At 49.1% G+C, this 20833-nt stretch overlaps 1 protein-coding gene across 1 annotated transcript in view; it reads right to left on the minus strand.

Moving 5' to 3' along the window:
* Dpf3 (double PHD fingers 3) overlaps window positions 1-20833 on the minus strand; it is a 241535-nt gene that overhangs the window by 114230 nt on the left and 106472 nt on the right. Inside the window, exon 5 of the mRNA XM_059279190.1 lies at window positions 4145-4272. Within this exon, the coding sequence (XP_059135173.1) occupies window positions 4145-4272 (128 nt within the window). The remainder of the gene's footprint in view (window positions 1-4144; window positions 4273-20833) is intronic.

The following is a 20833-nucleotide window of genomic DNA, read 5'->3' on the forward strand; positions in this document are numbered from 1 at the left end:
TCTGGGCTGGAAAGTAAAAAAAAACAGGTGAAGGCCATTGGGCAGGTCCATAAGTGTCTTATGGTCTCTCGGTCCAGGAACAAGCTGATTTCTCCCTGAGTTTCCATCCCACTTGACATCAGCTTATAGTTCTAGAAAGTCTAAAACACCGGCCTCTGATATACTACCTCCGTGCGTTGACATTTCCTGCCATGCAGCCCTGAATCCAGAAGTCTGTCTACCCAACTCATTCATGGAGGAGTAGGGAGTTCCTGACAAACAAAGCCTATGCTGAGACTCAGGAAGCTGAGTGGGAGTCAGGAGGTAGGAGTGAAGGATGAGGGACGTACAACATAACCGACCCTCCCCACCACCCTGTTACACACTGGCAGCCCCTGTCCATAGGCATCTGAAAAATAGATACATTTGAAAATAACTGTCCCTACTATTACTCTAAATAGTTTTTATTGTAATGGTGACAAAGATTTGTGCTTGTGTTCTTAATAGTAAAGAAGGAGAAAGAAAATAAGGAAGGGAGGGGGGAGAGAGGGAGGAAGGGAAGAAGGGAGGGAGGGCGGGAGGGAGGGGTCTAACTGATCAGTTCCACTCTGCCCCTGCACCGTCTCCTCTCCATGCAGGGCAGGAAGGGAGGAATCTTCATGAGCTCTAAATTCACTGCCCTGGTGATCTAAATTCAAAACCCCCCAAATGGTTTCCTTTTCATTGCACATGAAGCCAGAGAACCACAGCTAGGTCTCCCGGGGTCTGAAGGGTCCGGCTCCGGCCCACCTGTCCTGCCTCCCCACCCCCCACCCCTGCACTCTGACCACAGGGCCTTCTATCTGCTCGCTGGACAAGGTGGGCACTGACCTGCCTCTGAGCTGTCACCCCAGGGATCTTACATCACTGGTTCCCGTCATCCCGCAGGACTGTGGCTAAACCCACGTCCCTTAGGCCTAAGCTCTGCCCTTCCTTCAACGCTGCTTCCTCCTACTGGCCTTCATTTATCCTAAAACTGTGGTTCTCTTATGTGTTCACTTGTTTTTCTAACTGCGTGACACACTCGAATTCGAGTAGCCCCCAGCACCCCAGTCCCTGTTCAAAGGAAGTGCGTCTGTCAGTCAAATGCATACATGAATTAGTGAGTAAAAATGAATGAAAAAGTACACAGTCAATTTATTATATACGGAGTTTTGCAATGCGAAGTCAGTAAGAACTTAAACTCAAGTGGTTCGTGGTCTACTTTCAGCCTCATACGGCCTAGACAGCACAGTCCCATGCTGTGCACTGGCGGCCACACTGCCAACACCAGGGCTGACGCAATAATGGCCACACAGTGACAGCGGGTATCCTGGCCCAGAGCCACATGAAGGCAGCTCAGATTTGCTCCCAGCCTTACAGGAGAGGGGCTGCATGTCACTAGGTATCCAGGCTTCTGGGCACCGGCTCTGGATCAGTCACCAACTCTGTCAAAGAACACTAACGGAGAAAGAATACTAACAATGAGGCAGTGGGTCACACGGGGATGGCACACCTTGCTTCAAACTCTGCAAGTCCAAACACAGGGACTAATTCGTGACTAGCGAAACACACACAAGGAAGAAAGTGGGAAGTGTCCCAAATGCCTAAGTTAAAAAGAGACTACTCTGGTTATGGGGGACCAAGAAAGGTTTTGATGAGGAAGGTAGTGTTGGGGCTGGGCCTAACCACTGAACGGAATGGTGTAGGTGGAAGAAAGCACAGTAGACCAGAGGCTCAGGGGGAGAAGATCGAGGAAGAGGAGACACTGAGTCTGAATACTAGTCTAAAGCATGAAGGAGAAGCCAAGAAGCCATGTCTACCACGCTGGATTTGTACAAAAGATGTATTAGGAAGGAGGAGATATAAGCAGAGTTGTGCTTAGGACTGAAATAACAAAGCAGGACATGTGGGACAGAGGGAGGATCAGAATGGAGCGCCCCCCCCCCCAGTCATCCACTCAAGCAGGCACTTTGTACACCTATGTGTCAAGCTGGGTTGTGTGCTTAAGATGTATTAGTGAGGAAGGCAGTCAGAGGCTTCCCACCTTGGGAGTAGGGAGGGAGTTTACATTCCACCAGGAGAATAAACAATCACAAAAAAATAAAATTCAAAGAATACTAGATGGCGATAGGCGTGATATGAAAAGAACAAAGAAAAGCAGAGTACAGGAACGAGATGGGCGCAGGGTACAGCATTAATCACAGCAGTCAGGGTACCCAAAGGTAAGATGAGAGCCCCTGTATGTCTAGGGAAGGACTTCCCACACAGAGCAAACCACCAGGGCATGTCCCATCTGAGAGAGGCAAGAGGCCCTTGTTTTCACTCAGGCGTGAGCAGCCATGGAAAGAGTCCCTTCCCCTCTGGTCATCCATCCTCTCCGAAGAATAGTGTTCGGCACTGGAAGGAAACAGGCTGTGACATCATGACAAGTCACGGAGGAAGAGTCTGTGTGTTCGGTGACAGAAGTCAGTCTGCAAAGGCTACCTGTGTAGCTGGACTGTGGGGGTGGGGAGAGACGGTTGTAGGGGGGCTGGGAGCGGAAGGGCCGAGTAGCAAGGCACAGTTGGTTTCGGGCAGTGAAATTTACTTGTATTATACTATATATGGTGGATCTATCATTACACATCTGTCCGAGCACACAGCATGTGGCATGCCAAGAGTGAACACGAACATAATCCATGAATTCTGGGGGAGAAAGGCCTGGTGAAGGCCGCTCACCAGTGGAAACCGATGTGGAGGGGGTTGATAATGGGAGCGGTTAAGCTCCGAGAAATCCCTTCACTTTCCTCTCCATTTTGCGATGAGCTTAAAAATCGCAGGTTTTTAAAGAGATCTTTGTTTTAAAGACTTTCTAGGGCATGAGTGGAGAGACCATTGAGAAGGCAATTAGGTGCTCAGATCAGGGACCAGGGTGAGGTGATCAGGGCAGCAAGAGGGATATGAGACAATGGGCTATGCTGATTCCTCCTAAAGACACTGCCGATGGGGTGGGGGTGGGGGATTTCCTGACACATGGGATGCTGGGTGTGAGACAGACAGGAGCATCAAAGATGACCCCGGGGTTGCTAAGTACAAACTAGCAAGGATCTCCACGAGGGCTACAGCTTGAGGAAAGAGAGGTGGGGACAAATATGTCAGGTGGCAGCAACTAAGTGGAAAAGATTTGACCGTTCATCTTACCACTGGAAGAGCAGCGGAAGACAGACCAATTTGCCCAGCGTCCTTATGGAAAGCCAACTCCATGCTGGCATGCACAAGGACTGAGTGCATCACAATCAATGGACCACAGTCCCAAACACACAGGTATTTACAAAGCACCAAAATGGTATTTATTATTATTGTTGTTGTTGTTGTTATTATTAATGAAGATTTTAATAAATTAGCAAGCCAATCAAATTAAATGTCAAATTGAATATAAATTGAATAAATATGAGATGCATGACATAAAATGTAAAAATTTAATATGCAATACGAATTAATCAAAATATAATTTAATTATATTTAATTATTAATAATATTCAATCAGGATTAACTGTTATTATTATAATGCTTTGTACCCCACAGAGTATTAGCTAACAGGGATCTGGAACATATTGAGGATGAGAAGTGGTGGGTGCCCGCCATCACAGTGCTATCTAAGAGCTTTACAGGTGGTGTACACAGAGGGTAGTGGACACATGAGGACTGAGGCAACTGTCCCTGCCTAAGGGCGTGAGATGGGTAGGTGGTGCTGGGAGGGGCTGAGAGTTCTGATGAGCTGGAGCTCATGCTGGGGTGTAAGGAAAGGGGCAGAGGTGAGGCAGGGGCCCCAACCCTTGAGTCTAAATGATGGGCTGCTCATCCCACAAAGACAAGGACTCAGTCTATCCTGTTCCCATTATGTCTTCGGGACTCAGCACAGTACCTGGTGCTCAGAAGACTCAGTAGATACCTTTTGAGTACAGATACAGGGAACCCAGGAAAGGGGACAGACTGGAGGGAACAATGACTTTTTTTCCCCTGGGATTTTCAATTCAAAGGAAGCTCTGAGCTTCCTGGCAATGGTGTCACAGGGACCTGGTGACACAGATGCAGCCCTGCCCCTAGAATGCAGTGAAGCACCCGGTGGTGATGCTCAGGGGCTCCCTTGGCAGGTGCAGGGTACCTGTATTTCCTGGATGCTTTCCTCCTCTCTGGCATCCACCTTCTTCTCCACACCCTCACCACGAAGCAAGGCTTCCAATGTGGTGCTCTCAGAGGTAAATCCATCTTTCTTCAGGGGCAGCTCTACTTCTGGAAAACAAAGACAGACAGACGAGTCAGGCACCCAGAGGCAGGTGAGACAAGAAGGGTGATCTTGGGGAACATGCAGAGTTCTTGGGTAGGACTCAAACGGCCTACGCCACCGCCTCTTGACAAACAGGACCATGGAACACTGGCGTTGGGTTCAGCTTCCCCACCAGCGCAGAGTCCCAGAGAAGATCTCCATCTTGCCCACTCCCTGGGGCAAGTCGAGGTAGAACAGAGAGGGTGCCCTCTAGAGGTAGGATCAGACTGCCCGTGTCTCGGTCCTGCTTCTGCCACTCGGGGGTTATGACCCAGGACAGGATGCTGAAAGAGCTGGAGCCCATTTCTCCATCTACTAAGAGGAAGAACAGTGCCCAGGACCACGGGGTGTTTGAAAATGTTCAAGCACACCCACGATGTCTGCTCACTCGTGTCTTCAAGGTCTCCCCTTGGCCATGCTGGCTGCCCGGCTCGGCTTTGTTCCATAAAAAGCTATCAGCCTCGGGGAGGCTGTTCTCCTCAACTCACAGAGGAAGCAGAAGCCCCAAAGCAATGGAAAAAGCGTAATGGCAATGTCCAGTGGACTCCAGAGCGGCAGAGTTCCTACACTGCCGTGCATAGAGAAAACCGCAGCAAGAGTTTCAGTGCTCCCAACCCTGGAGAAATCAGTAACGTAGGTCTGTGAAGCATGTTTCTATAGACATTGGGAGTTATCTTGCTGGGCCTGTGAGCCAGTGGGTGCCATTGTTTGGGTGCAGAAACTCTCGATCCCCTCATCGCTCAGATGCTACAAGCTTGGTTCCCAGGGTGGCACTATTGAGAGATGGAGGGACCTTAGGAGATGGGTACTAGTGGGAAATGTCCTTAGGTCATTAGGATTATATCCATGAAAGGGATTGCACAACTCTGGTCTCTTCCTCCCCTCTCTCTTTCTGGTCATGAGGCAGGCAGATTGTTCCAGGTACACACTCTCCACCATTGACATCTAGGGAAGCCCCAAAGCCGGGTCTGCCTGGCCAGGGACTAGAATCTTGAAAACTATAAGCCAAAAATTATTCATTCTCTTTGTAAGTTAATATCTCAGGTATTCTCTTATAGTCATGGAAGGCTAACACACTGGGCCATTAAGCAAAGATAGGGCTGGAGGCAACCTGCTCCTGAGAGAGACCAGAGAGAGCTTCTGACTCTTCCGCAAAGTGCTCCCCGAACTTGAGGTGCTCCCCAAGCTCTTGACGGAGAATTTTAACTTTTTTTAAGAACAGAAAACTAAGATATTAAGTGATATTTTGGTTTAACCATATAATTTTCTTCCAATCTCTTCTTGATCTCAAACCTCACCTACACACACACACACACACACACACATATGTAATTTAAAAAAAAAAAACACAACCACCAATGAAACTTTACCATTATCTATTGACCAGTAAATATCTGTTGGGCACCTGTCCTGGGACAGCCACTGTGCTGGAACTAGAGACCCAGGAGGTGACCAAAATAATGGCAGAACTCTGTCTTTGGATGACTTAAAGATGCAGCTACGAAATGTTAAATGTAAAACAAAGACGCAGTTATGAACTATCTCTACAAAGGGAAATGGTGAGGGGGCAGCTACTTCAGAGTCGGGGAAGGCATGTGTGATGGAGTTACAATTAAGTCGAGTGTTAATTATCCCAAATAATTAAGGTGTGCTGCCTTGTGCCCTGTCCTCAGTCAAGCAGCGGGTCACCATCCCTCAAACTTAAAATAATCTTATGTGTATATATGAATTTATCCTTTAACCTTCTGACAATAAATGTGTCTGATTTCCAGAATGGCACCGTGTTTTAGAGCAGGAAAAGTCCAGTCATCTCATCCAATTCCATCTCCTTTTATGAGTGAGTCACTGTAGCTCAGAGACGTCAAGCAACTTCACCAAGAGCAGGCAAGAAAGCCATCAGATTGCCGGGCGGTGGTGGCGCACGCCTTTAATCCCAGCACTCGGGAGGCAGAGCCAGGCGGATCTCTGTGAGTTCGAGGCCAGCCTGGACTACCAAGTGAGTTCCAGGAAAGGCGCAAAGCTACACAGAGAAACCCTGTCTCGAAAAACCAAAAAAAAAAAAAAAAAAAAGAAAGCCATCAGATGATCTTTCAAAACCCGGTAAAGATCATGACAGGAACCCCGACTCGTTATAACCTTACCAGTAAAGAACAAGCCCAGGCAAAGCCAGGACGGCGCTTTGGTGCCCCGGGTGCACATGCAGAGGACAGGGTGAAGTAGAAACACCCAACATGCAGACGCTGTCACTGCCAGATGCCACCTAATCCCCATCACACCACAGAGCAGAGAGTTATTCCATTTTACAGATGAGGCAGCTCAGTGCAGGGAGGTTTAGAACCTGCTTACCACCTATCACAGGACTGGAGAGGGGCCAAGTCCAGTCTTGAGCTCCGTACCCTCCCACCCAATCATGCTAAAAGGGCTCTACCACCAGCCCCTTCTCTCTTCCTAGTTAGAAGGAAGGTGTCTTTCCAAAGCTTTGTGCGTTCCCACTGCATCCCTAGGCCCGCCCTGTGGTTTTCAGACTTCAGGATGAGAGGCACATCTCCGCTGAGGCTGCGGGCAGTTTGCAGCATGGTGCCGAGCTCTGCGAGAAAATCTCAAGGGCTCTCCATCCTCCCAAAACTAACCTCCCTCCCCAGTCCATGCAGAATGTCCCCCTCCCGCTGCCCTTTCTTCCAACCCCTGCTAACCAGGCCTCCATCTTGCCTCTCATCGTTCACTCTGTACTCGGTCCTCCTTAGCTGCATGGGCTGGCATGCACAAGGTAAGAGTCAAGAGAGAAAAGGGAACCCAAGCAGTGAAAATGCAGCGGGTTCCCAGCATGTGAAGGGCTCCAGGGAAGAAAGCAAAGCATGGAGACACAGAGGGGCTTTGCATCACATCGACCGAGGGGCATCACTCTCCCCTAATTGCCAATGTATTTTATTGGCTCGTATAGCTTCATTTTCAAACAGACTTGAAGTCAAACCCTATTAAGTCTTTGCTTGGGGCAGTTTCTTAACCTAAGTCTCTGTTGATGAGTTACATGCGGTGATACAGGCACGTACCTCATAGTGTTGGTACAAGAATTGAACAAGGTAGGGGCCGGAGAGATGGCTCATTGGTTAAGAGTACTGACTGCTCTTGCAGAGGACCTGGGTTCAACTCCCAGCACCCACATGGCAGCTCACAATTGTCTGTAATCCATCTCCAAATATAATTAACCCTCACACAGACATACATGCAGGTAAAACAAAATGCACATAAAATAAAAATAAAGCATTAAAAATGGAAGAAGGACATTGAAAAAATCAAAGAAGGTAGTATGTATAAAGAAATCCCAAAAGATTCACCCCAAAACCTAGTATGTGAAACATTATGGGAGGCATGTTGATTTTTTTAATGTTTCATTCTATTTAAAACTTGAGTTCTAAATTGGGTGGTATGTGCAAAGACCCTGGACAGTTTGAGTGTCCCACAAATGCTGTAAGTTATTATAACCAAAATTTTAATCACTAATGTTAATGGTCCAATAGAAATCCAGTAAAAGCTACTTGTATCATCCTAAATTTTCTAGTTGTCATGTTTTTGAAAGACAAGAAACAGGTGCAATTAAGTTTCATATTTTCTCTATCCAAAATACTACCATATCAATATGAAATGAATATTTGAAAACAGATGTGATGTTTTACAGTCTTTTAGACCTTACTAGTATATATGTTCCCCTTATAACACATATAAATTCAGACAAGGGCTCCAAAGCCACATGAGGCTAGAGGCTACCCACCGGACAGAGCAGCTTTACAGCATTAAAAGGAATGCTTAGGGAGATTCTTGCTTTCAGTAAGTGGACAGAATTTAAACATGGTTTTAATGTTGCCTGCTTAATGCCCAGTGGAGTACCATTCCATGAGCGGCATTCAGGCTGACCTCTGGCAAACCCTGTTCACAAAGCATTGTGGGAAAGGTTTGGCTAGTCAGAATGAAAGGCTAACCCCATCCCCCCAGACAACCCAGCAGAGGGTACATTCTCTGCCTCTTAACCACAGGGGGTTCCCAGAGCACATCAAGGAGAAAGGTGACAGGTCCAAGCTCTCCCACAATGTACACACTACACACGCTCCTGGGAACCCTTGGGAATGTTACTGATTCAATCTTATTCTAATATGGCTCATCCGGATAGAGGATCCAGTGACTCTTTAAAAGGCTTCTCTTGTTTAACCTCACACAAAGTTGGAGACCACATAACCCCGACAGGAACCATCAAACACTTAACATAAAAAAAAAAAAAAAAATGGGCCAACACACACACACACACACACACACACACACACACACACACATAAAATTCATCTTTAAATCGGTCTGATTTTATACACAGGGATATGAACCTATGGATCGTTACTCTCTCCAGAGTGGCAGCAGCTGTCACCCAAGCCAGCCACCTCCCTGGGACCCGGAGGCAGGCTCTGTCTCCACTTCTAATTGGGAACAGAGATGCTCCTTGGGTGACTTCCAGCACGATCCATCACACCAGAGACAGCTTCTGTGCAAACCGAAGCAAATCGGTTTCCAAATAAGAAAAAAAAAAAAAAAAAAAGAACACCTCTTAGACAAACAAGGATTGAAGCATCGGAAGTCAAAAGAGAAAAGAAACACACACACACACACACACACACACACACACACGCACCACAAATAAAAGCAGGGGGGTTGGGGGGGATTGCCAGTGAAGCACTGTGGCTTCCTCTCAGGCTCCGGACAGGGCAGCCTTCCTCGGGTGCAGATCAAAGCCATAAGCTTTTGACACAGGTGCCCTAAGCCTGCCACCCAATGCACCAGAAGGAAAGCTTCCACTGGGTTGTTGGAGCCACTGAGCTCATTAACAGGGCGCAGTCAAGATGAGCCTGAAAGTACGACACTGGAGCACAGTGAGTAATTAAATCCCAGGTCATTTAAAAATGCAAACGCCTTGGATGTCACAGGCTCCCTGAGCCTCTGACTCCTTCTCCTTCATTATTAGGCTAAGGATGGAGGGCTGGGAACCTCCAACTCGTATATGGATTATAATAAAATATGCTGCATAAAAAAAAAACAGATTAAGACAGGTCTTCTTTGGGGAAATATACAAAGAGAGAAGCTGGCTGTTAGCTGTCGGGTTTGCAGGAGATACCATCTTCTGGGAGGCTGGGCTCTGCCAACAGACAGGCTGCCCCAAGGGAAATTGTGGTGAAACACCCCGACAAGGCGCATCCATCCGTCTATCCATCATGGGCTCCCTCTGACACAGGGGCCTGGAGATAGAGTCATGGTACAGAAAGGGGGCGGGGGAGCCCACAGGCAACAGAAAAAAAAAAAAATCTCTTGCTAGCGCGTGAGTGCTCAGGGGTTTTTTGTTGTGGTTGTTTTTCTAATGCCTGTCTCTAGTTTTCCTTTAAAAATACAAATGTGCCATTTTCTCTTCTGGGTGCTTATTATTTTGAGGAGTTAAGTTCATCACATGTCCTTGGATGTATACATCAACTTACACCAAGGAGCAAGGAGCTTAAAGCTCAGGATTTCACTTATCTTCTGCAGACTTTCAGTCTATGGAGCGAAAGGGGAAAAGATAGGGCATAGGGACCAGAGACCTGATTGCCTACAAGGGTGGTAGGCCCAGGGAATGAGCAGATGGATCCCTTTTCTGGCCTGCATTTGACTTCCCGGTTTATGACTCACAAAGCTCAAAATAAATGAGGTTCTCATTGAGGACCTGTCACCCAGGCTGCAACTCTCAGGTCCTGCTATCGCTTGGGTTAGCATCCCAGGATAGCCCCCCCCAACAGGAGACCCATCATTCCCCTCCCCCGCCCCAGTGGCCCTTGCTGTGACTGCCCACACTCCTCTAAGAGGACACCTTAAGGCAAGTAAGTTCTAGAATTTGAGATTAGTGCTCCAGGGAAGCAGTTTCCAGGACCTGAGGCACAAAGAAACGTCCATGACATCAAAGGAAGTCACTACTGGGCCGGCCCACAGGATGAGTAAGTGCTGCGTCATAGGAAGGGCAGAGAGATGCATCGTAGTGGGAATAGACTGAGTGGAGGAGGCATTCCCACGGTGTGTGGAACCCATTGGAGAAGGTCCCAAGGTTTCAGGTAGGTAGGATGAAAGCATTCTGGAGATCTATGGAACAGCATGGTGACTGGTTATTAATAATGTATTGTTGGACTTAAAATTGCTGAAGGAGTAGATCTGAGTGTTCTTACCACCAAAAATAATGATCAACTCTATGAGGTGATAGACACGTTCATTAGTCTTATCTAGTCATTTTACAGTGTCCACGTATATCAAACATCAGGTTGAATAGGAGTGTGGCTCGCTACTAGAGCACTTGCCTACCATACCCAAGGCCTCCAGGAACACACACGTGCACGCGCGCGCGCGCGCACACACACACACACACACACACACACACACACACACACACACCACTTCAAGTATACCTTTATAAAGCTTGGGAAAGTTAAAACTAAATAGGGACTGGGGTTGTAGCTCAGTTGCTAGAGTACTTGCCTAGCATGCACGCAGCCCTGGGCTCTATACCCAGTCCTATATAAAATGGATGTGACTACACGCACTTACAAAGATCAAGAGTTCGAGACCATTCTTGGCTACACAGCAAGTTCAAGGCCAGCTTGCACTACATGAGTTCCTGTCTGTAAATAAGTAAAAAGCAGTTCAAAGGGGTTGGCTATTTGGGGATGAAATCTCAGTTCTACTACCCTAAACCACACAGTTGGCTTTGAACGCCTCATCTGTAAAACTGAAAGAACAAAGTCCACCTCCACTGTCGCTAAGGACCAAATGAAGAGACAGCAGTATGAAAGGTCTGAGCCCAGGAGATGGTCCAGAGTTAGGCTCTCTTCTTTCCTCTGCCTCTATGCTCCTGTTCTTGTGCTCCTCGTACCAAACTCCTTAACTTCCAATACTCTCAGACCACCAGGCATGGTGAGACCCAGCTTTCCCCAGAATGGGTACAGCCCAGGGAGGGCAGAAGCAACCAGGCGGAATCTGGAGCAGTTAAAGGGACAGAAGAGGTGGAGCGTGAATGGAGCTCCAAGCAGAGACATGGCCCCTGCCCCAATGCAGGGGCAGCCCTTGCAGCTCTGAAGGAGACCCAGCAGTGGCATGGTAGACGGCACCCTGCTTTGTCCATTGATTTGGCAGATATGGCCGAGTACTTACTGTGCACCAGGTTGTCCCAGGTGCTTGGGACACAGCTGTGGATGAGGCAAAAATCCCCGCCTTCATGGAACTTACATTCAAGTTCCTAAGAGATGATACAGGTGGAGAGGGATATAAGAAATGAGTGAGTAAAGTCTACAGTCTGACAATTGGGTAATCGGTGCTTTGGAGAAAAGACAGAGCGTGGCTGGGAAAGTGGCACGTGGGGGCGATAGGAGGGTCGAGGTACTTTTAAACATGGCCAGGAAAGCACGGACCTGGAAGAGAAGTGAGAAGGAGCCTGTTCTGATGTCCACGCAATGACATCACAGGCAGAGAGCCATTTGTGCATGTGCCCTGAAGCTGCCATTTGCCTGGAACACGCACAGGGAGTTATGGGGACTTTGAAGTGCTGTGTAGGTGGCAGCAAGAATATCAGCTTCCACCCTGAGCGTGATGGTAAGCCACGGGAGGTTCTGAGCAGAGTAGCAGGGCTAATGCTTATATAGTAACAGGATCACTCTGAAAGGGGCGGGGGACAAAAATGAGGAGACCAGTTAGGAGGTTCTATACGACATACAGAGCCCCAGGATAAGCCTGGGCTGGAAGAGAGCTGGCTGAACAGGGACAAGGCTCTGTCTTCAGGGACCTTAGAATCTCCTTGTCAGACCCATCCAGATTGCACTGGGCAGGAGTCCCCTGGTCCCCAAGCAAGGCGGCTTCCCTACATAACAAATCTGTCCCAAGGCCAGATGTCTCACACTACAGGGACCAAGATGTAGATCCTGATCTGGGCAAGTCCACAGAGGAATGGTCCTCCAAGAAGAAAACAGACCAGCTTCCACCAGAGCAGAGGACAGGCTTGGGCAAATGGGCCTGCCCTAGCTTGTCCCATTGCTGCTACCTGCCCTAGCCTATCACAGGACAGCCGCTATAGTAAAAGCAGACAGTGGGTCCCACAGCCAGGTTCCCAGAACTCTCCTCAACATAGAAGATTCTAGAAGGAGGCTTTAGGGAAAAACTCAGAGGTATTGTGTGTTCCCGCTGCAGACAAGACAGAGCACAATTTCCCTGCGGTGCAGCAAGCTGTGGGCAACAATCCCGTCGCTGATACTGAGGAGTGGTGCGGGGTTAGTGGAGGCCCCTGGAGGCCTCTGGGCTCACTCCAGATCGTCTGGAGGGGAAACACTGCTGGGCCTCCTCACACTGCCTCCCTACCACCTGGGCTTTAGAACGCCCTCAAGAAGCTACCATTAGCTTCTTCGTGAAGAATCAAGGTCAGATCATCCAGGTAACTTGCCCAAGCTCCCAAAGCTAGTGGTTGCAGGAGTCTGAACTTGAACCCAGGCCTTGGGATATCTATTCAGCGGTTTCTCTCCAATAGATTATGAGAAAAGGAAAGAGCCCCCCGGAAAGGGGTCTCCAACCTACAACTAAATAGAGGCCCAGGACAGTGATGGAGCTGGATGGGAAGCCCAGCTCTGGGCCAAGGCTTCTCTCCTCCTCCCTCTCTCGGCTTCCCTTGTCTGTGAAAGGACAAAGAGAGCTCAGTATGTTCTCCCAGCCTCATCTGACAACTCTGTGTCATCCTTCTACCATGCACTAGGCCTTTGTGCTGGCTGCTAGCGATGCAGCTGAAGAAGAAGATGGGTCCCTGCCCTCTCTCTACCTGTCAGTGAGAAGCAGTACGGGGAGGGGGGGGGGGCGGGTAATGGCAGACTTAAGTGATTCTCAGGCTTATAGCCCCTTCTCTAAACATGGCTCTCTGGCCCAGCTCTAAAATGAAGCCTTAGAAACAGCAGCAGCCATGCAGCTACGCTGCCCGCCTCCAGCTGCAGGCCTGTGTCCCTTGCCAGGAGCACACGCTGTGCCAAGGACGCCTAAATTCCGTCAACCCCAGTTCCGCCCCCGAGACCATGGGGGAGCCCAGGAGCAGGTCCCAGGGGCGCAGACAGTTGCAACATGAAGTGAGCTGGAGGCCTGCCCACCTCTCCCCAGCTCCCCTTACTCCTGGGGCCACCAGGAGCTGGAGAAGCAGCTGAGGCAGGCATCTGGGATAGATGGCTTCAGGCTCTGACATCGCAGGAAAGAGATAAATGACAGGTCATTTCCCCTGATGCACTCGAAGGCATCCATTCTCCCGGCCATCCCAAGCTCAGACACCCCCACACAGAGGCAGATAAACACTGACAGATGGGGGTGGGAGTCCGTGTCCTTCTCCCTCGGAAGGACACAGGAGCGTTCGCGGCGGGCCCAGCAGAAGGTCACACTGACCACTGGCTCACACCTACCTCCGGGCTTTGCTTGTCTCTTCTTCACCGCCTTCACTTGTGCCCACCACCCCACCACCCCCCACCTGACTCATCCATCTGAAGAGTGCCTGGCAGAGGGGGAGGGTTGGGGGGCACAGGAGCCTGCCGACAGCCCCATCAATCTCAACCTACATGCTTGGCACATCAGCGTTCCTTAAGCTGTTCCGGGACGGGAGGGTGTTAGAGGAACCGGGGGGGAACTGTCTTGGGGAGAAGAGAAATCACATCAAGCATCAGAGAGCAAATGGTGGAAGAAGCCCAGAGACTATTAAAATGTGGGCCATGTACACAGACAGTAGGGAACTAATTAAGATGCAGGATCTGCAAACGCTGGGGAAGTTGGCCACAGCCTGCTCCCATCTGCAGAGTTCTGGCAGTTCTGCGCGGCAGGGACAGCACCCTCGGCAGGCTCCGGCCTCCTCCTGGACCTTTCCCTTCAGGATACCCCTCCGAGGGTCTTTGTAACTGACTTGTTGGCTGGCTTATGGCTTTCTGTGTTTGGGGGCATCCTGAGCTACAGTCTCCTTCAGGGCTCCCGCCTTCCTGTCGGTTCCCCCCAACATCAGCAGCCCAAGGAGGGAAGTAAGTACATCCTGGTCATTCATCCCCAGTCATTGAAAAGCTGCCCAAAACAAGAAAATGAGGAGAAAGAACCAGACCTCGTTTCTGGCTGCCTTCCCTCCCGTTACCCTTGGAGTTCAGCAAAGGAAGCAAAGAGCCTGCTGGTGCCCCAGCGTGGCAGGCCAGAGGCGCTGACTGACGGGAGCCTCAGGGTCTCAGGGAGCAGGGGACAGACAGACCTTCAAAGCCTCGTGAGTCTGCGAGCACCTGGATGAACGTGTACATCGGGTCCTGGAGAGAATGATGCCAGTCCCGACCTGCTCCCTTTAGTGCGCCTTCCCGGCTTCACCACGGACCCTGGAGAAATTAACCTTCTAATCTGTACCACAGTTTCCCAACCTCTAAAATGAAGATAATATCTTCCCAAGACCACAGGGACCAACGGTCTGGAGTTGAAAGATGCTCAACTCGCTGAGCGTTTAATCCAGAGGGACACTAAGGAAAAGTTTGTTACCAACCTTTTTCTTTCCTTCGCCAGGCCAAAAAAAAAAAAAAAGTTGAAGGCTCCTTTTTGAAGGAGCTAGTTTTGCCCACCACCTGCCCCTCTCCCCTTTTCAAGGACAGAGCTCAGTTCTTGGGGGGGGGGGGGTGACCAGGAGGAGGCTTCTCACTAGCCCCAGATTTCCTGTTGCAGGAACTGTGACATCTCTACGTGGCAAAACGCCTTGTTCTGCCTCTGCGACCAAGAGCAAGCCCCAGAGAACACTGCACTCAGTTGTCAGGCAGAGAAGTAGTTCTGTGTGTGTCGTCCTTCAGACACCAGGCCAGTGGGAGCCTGCAGGCCCTTCACTCCAGAGAGATAGGAGTGGGGAATGCGAGAAACGCATAGGTCCAGGACAATATGGATACCCTGAGACTCCAAAGAGTTCTTCCCAGCTCAAAGCCCCTTCCCACCCCACACCACACCACCTTTGTCTTCCCAACAAGAAATAGACGTAGGAGGGGTGACATGTTCACAGTGACAGAGAGGTGGAATGCAAGCTGCCAGACTGAGGAGGAGCCCCTCCATCCGGTCATAACTCTAGCCAGGAACGAATGACTTAAAGGCAGATTCTTTTTGTCCCCACGTGGGGAGCCCCCTCATTGAAGATGAGCTGTGTCCTTCAGGGAGTTCAGGGGAGCCAAACCAGAACCTTCCCTAGACTGCCAAATACAGCCTCCCCCCCCCCCCCCGGGTCCAGACCTGGTTTCCTGACAGCCACCAAGCTCAGTCCAGACACAGGGACAGCCATCTCACACCTAGCCCATGAGGCCGTGCCGGGACCTCAAGGAGGACAGGAAGACAAGCTGAGGCTGGGCATGATGCTCTGTAGCCTGCCCTCCTCCTTCTCCATGCAAGATCTGACATGGAGGATGCTCATGGCATGGAGTAATCTGGTTCCAGGCAGTGACCCTCAGTCCGCACAGAACAGAGTCCTCCTCCCACAAGCCAACAGGGGGAGGGGGGATGCGCTTCAGGATGGTGTCAACGGGGGACCCAGGAGTCTTCAACACGGCCAAATTCCTAGGACATGTCCAGGAGCGCCCACCCTCCCAGAAGTGTGAGAAGGTGGTTGGTTACCTTCCAACGTAAATTCACTCTTCTAATTTCTGTATGTTTAAAGAGATTCAGGCCAAGATAGATAAATTACTGACTTTTAGCAAGTTTTATCCAAAGAAGATTATATATGATGTTACACAAATTATTTTTCCTAGTTATCCTTATATCTTAGACATCTTTGATTTTCTTGAGTCGCTTTTTAAAAATTTGTGGGGGGGGTGTACATATGTGTGTGGTTGATATATTGTGTACCCCAATAAACTTATCTGGAGGTCAGAGAACAGAAGAGCCATTATATTAAACATAGAGGTTAGGCAGTGGTAGCACACACGCCTTTAATCCTAGCATTCAGGAGGCAGAGATCCATTCAAAGCCACACTGGAAACAGCCAGGCATGGTGACACACGCCTTTTATCCCAGGAAGTGATGACAGGAAGCAGAAAGGTATATAAGGCATGAGGACCAGGAACTAGAGCCTGGTTAAGCTTTAAGGCTTCTAACAGCCGTTCAGCTGAGATCCATTCGGATGAGGACACAGAGGCTTCCAGTTTGAGGAAATAAGATCAGCTGAGGAATTGGTGAGGCTAGCTGTGGCTTGTTCTGTTTCTCTGATCTTTCAGCGTTCACCCCAATGCCTGGCTCCGTGTTTGTTTTTAGTAATAAGACCTTCTAACAATTCGTGCTACATATGTGTATGCATGTGTGTGTGCATGATGGGGCACACATATGTCACGGCACACATATGGAGGTCAGAGGACAACTTTGTGGAGCTGGTTTTCTCCTTCCGCCTTTACATGGGTTCTGAGGATCGAACTCAGGTCACCTGGCTTGTGCAGCGAACACCTTTACCTGCTCAGCCACCTCATTGGCTTTTGAGTCACACTTTTAAAAGGCAAAATAATATTGCACTTTATGAATGTAATATGCAACTAACTAGGCCCCATCAAGGGCTCCACAATAGTTTCTAAGCTTTGTTTATTGTGGTTATGAGCAATGCCACAATAATCATACTTAAGTAAATATGTTTATAGTTTAGTTTTAATATGTATCTAAAATTAAATAGCACATACTATGTGTGGTAGCTGGAATAAGAATGGGCCCTCAGAGTCTCTTATGTTTGAATTCTTGGTCCCCAGTTAGCAGAACTTTTTGTAAAGGATGAGGAGGTGTGGCCTCGATGGAGGTGTACCACTGGGCCCATGCCAGGCATTCTCTCTCTCTCCCCTCTCTCTCTCTCTCTCTCTCTCTCTCTCTCTCTCTCTCTCTCTCTCTCTCTCTCTCTCTCTCTCTCTGCCTGCTGCCAATGGATCAGGATGTAAGGCTCACATCATGATGAACATAGACTCACCCTCTACAACTGTAAGCCAGCCCCAATTAAATGCTTCCTTTTGTAAGAGTTGCCTTGGTCATGGTGTCTCTTCACAGCAACAGAATAGTAACTAAGACAGTGTGTGCATGACATATCACCAGCAATAAAATGTCCAGTCCAATGGACCTGTGCTTTGTGTGTACATGTGGATATGTTCATGTGTGTATTTATGTACATGTTTGTATATGTATATACATATATATGTATATATATGCGCACGTGTATATCAATGCACATTGCAAATGTGTGCACATGTGTGTGAAAGTCAGAGGTCAACATTGGTTTCTTCCTCAGTCACTCTCCATCTCATTTTTTCTTTGTTTTCTTATGTGGGTGTGAGTGTGGGTGTGGGTGTGTGTGCACGTGTGTACACACACATGTGAAGGTCAGAAGACAACCTGTGGGAGTATGTTTTCTCTTGTTACTATATGGGCTCTGGGATCAAACTCAGGTCATCAGGCTTGACAACAAGCACCCTCGCCTGCTGAGCCATCCTGCTGGCTCTCCACCTCCACTTCACACCACCTTTTTGAGATAGGCTTACCATGGGGCAGCAAGACCCACAGACCCTCCTGCCTCCGCCTCCCTGGCATGAGGTTAGAGGTGCTGGCGTGGTAAGCTTGTCACTGAGTCATCTTCCCAGCTCTGAGCCAGCACTTGTCAAACGCTGAAGATGCTAAGACTTCCCTCCTCTGTCACAGGCGAAGAGGACCATATCTCTCCGTCTCCCTCTGTTTCCTTCACTGCCACAATCACACACACATATATATAGACATGCATACACACACACACTTATACACACATATGTACATACATACACGCATATATACAGAGATACACATATACATATACACACTTATATATACATATATACATACACATATATACAGAGACACACTTATACACACATCACACACACACACACACACACACACACACACACACACACACATGCACACATACCTGCTGTGGGATGTTCTGTATGGCAAATGTGTTGCTAATTAGTCAATAAATAAAACACTGATTGGCCATTGGCTAGGCAGGAAGTGTAGGCGGGACAAGGAGGAGAATAAAGCTGGGAAGTGGAAGGCTGAGTCAGAGAGACACTGCCAGCCGCCACCATGACAAACAGCATGTGAAGATGCCGGTAAGCCATGAGCCATGTGGCAAGGCATAGATTAATGGAAATGGATTAATTTAAGCTGTAAGAACAGTTAGCAAGAAGCCTGCCACAGCCATACAGTTTGTAAGCAATATAAGTCTCTGTGTTTGCTTGGTTGGGTCTGAGTGGCTGTGGGACTGGCAGGTGATAGAGATTTGTCCTGACTGTGGGTCAGGCAGGAAAACTCAAGCTACACACACCCCTGACCTAAGAGGAATTATATAGTAAGTTCTCCAGAGACTCCATTAGTGGTTCTCCTCTGAGTCACACTCAATGGTATCGATCAAAACTCTGAGCTCTCTTGGAACCCAAATGGAATAAAACTAAGAACTGGCTATTTAAAAAAAATTGTCCAAATCAACCTGTTTAGAGAGAACATAACCCAGAAAAGAAAAGAGGTTCCCTAGGTAGAAACTGCATCTTATAAATGATGAAAGCAGAGACTGCATCTCCCATGAGGGCACTGAAGAGGGCCTGCGTTCTTCATCCTTTTGTGGGAATCCAGCCAGTGACAGTGTCACCTTGTACATTGCCTGAAGGTGCCTGTGTGCTCGCGGAGGCCCGTGTTGAAGAGATGTTCCTAAAACTTTGACTCTTTTGAAAAACCCAAGTGTTAGAATGGGAAGTTGGCTCAGTCAGTACAGTGCGTGCATGCAAGCTTGAGGACCTGAGTTCAATCCCCAGAATCGACATTTAAAATAGCTAAACTCTACAAGCTAGGCAGGATTTTATATGTCCCTATAACCCCAGCACTGGGGAGGCAGAGCGAGAATTCTTGGGGCTCACTGGGCAGCCCAGCTAGCTGAATCAGCAAGCTTCAGGCCAATGAGAGACCCTGTCTTATAAAAGAAGGTGGATGGTTCCTGAGGAATGGCGCTCAAGACTGATGTCTGGCTTTGGTATACATGAACGCCGACATGTACACTCACATGTATGCTCGTACACTACAAAAACACACACATAAATTCAAATGCCAGCCTGAGTCATCTCCGGGAAGATCACGGCATGCTGCTCTGATGGCATTTCATCCTGGCCATTTCCAGGTGTGCTAGGTTAAGGCACTGATCCCAGGGCCAAGGCCACTCCTGGGCATCTTTTCTCACCACTTGTGGAGGCATTCTAAGCACCATGCTAGACCTGGCAGTACCGACTCAGAAAAGGATGGGAAGTAACCAGCACGTGGCCAAAGCTTGGGGTTTGGGGTGTCTTGTTTCACGGGCTTCACGGGCAGGTATGGTTTCACAGAGCGGGAACACATGTCTCTGAGAAGTGTGTATGGTTTTAAAGTTCCTGATTCTCAAGCTGGGCTGTTTACTGTCTCTCAGCACCTGAGCCCTGGCTGGAAGAACAGGCCAGGGCTCAGGTGTACCCACGTACACCTGACAGCGCAGTTGCACCCACGGGGGCTAAGGACACCCCTAAGGGCCCACCCTCACAGAGCCGTGGCTTTCTCTCTCCAGAGCAGGTCCTGCTCTACAACACTAAGCATCTTTGATGTGGGCCTTCTTCTCTGAAGTTGGTACGGCCACTTCCACCTCACACTTGAAGCAGACACTCTGGAAGTCTTTCCAAAGGTCTCCCAAAGAGCCATCGTGTGCTGGAGGGAACTGCTACCAGAAACCACGAACCCTGCCGCCTTCTCCCTCAGCCATCATGGCAGCCCAAGTGGTGGAGGCAAGTCTCCAGCACCTATAAACACAGCTCCTCCCACCCAACCACAGACAGGAAGCAGATGCTGGGAGGCCAGGATGCCCAGCGTAAACATCTGCAGATAGACAGATCAAAAACCCTCAAAAATCCCGTTTTGCCTCAGTCCCACGAGCGGTGGTCCCTGACGTCTCAGAACACGATCCCCACAGTAAACACTCTTGGCTCTGTCCACATGACTGCTCCCACCTATGAAATAAGCTTAGAACACTGTTCCCCGCCATCCCTCCGAGCCCCAGTGTGAGGTGTCTGCTGACCAGGAAAGCTTTGGAAAGGGCTTTGCCAAGCACTATGCTAATCAGAAGCCACTGCTGAAGAAGGTGGTGACTCAGGCCCCTGGATGACAAGAATGTGTGGAGCAGACAAAAACCCAGCCAGCTATTCAGTCCTCCCTAGGGCTTCTCTGCCACAGCTGGGGAAGGGGACTGTCCTGCTGGGTGCCGAGCCTGGGACCTCCCCAGGAGGGAGAAGAGCATGTTGCACACACCACAAGACGTACAGCCCTCACTTTGGGCACCCAGATTTACTGTTCTGTGCATCCGTTTTCCATTTTTGGCTTAGGCTAGTCAGGTTTGAGCTTCCAGCACTTCTGACTGAAGGAATTGCAACTCTCTCTCTCTCTCTCTCTCTC

This window comes from Peromyscus eremicus, chromosome 14, assembly GCF_949786415.1.
Source record: "Peromyscus eremicus chromosome 14, PerEre_H2_v1, whole genome shotgun sequence".
NCBI classification, from domain to species: domain Eukaryota; kingdom Metazoa; phylum Chordata; class Mammalia; order Rodentia; family Cricetidae; genus Peromyscus; species Peromyscus eremicus.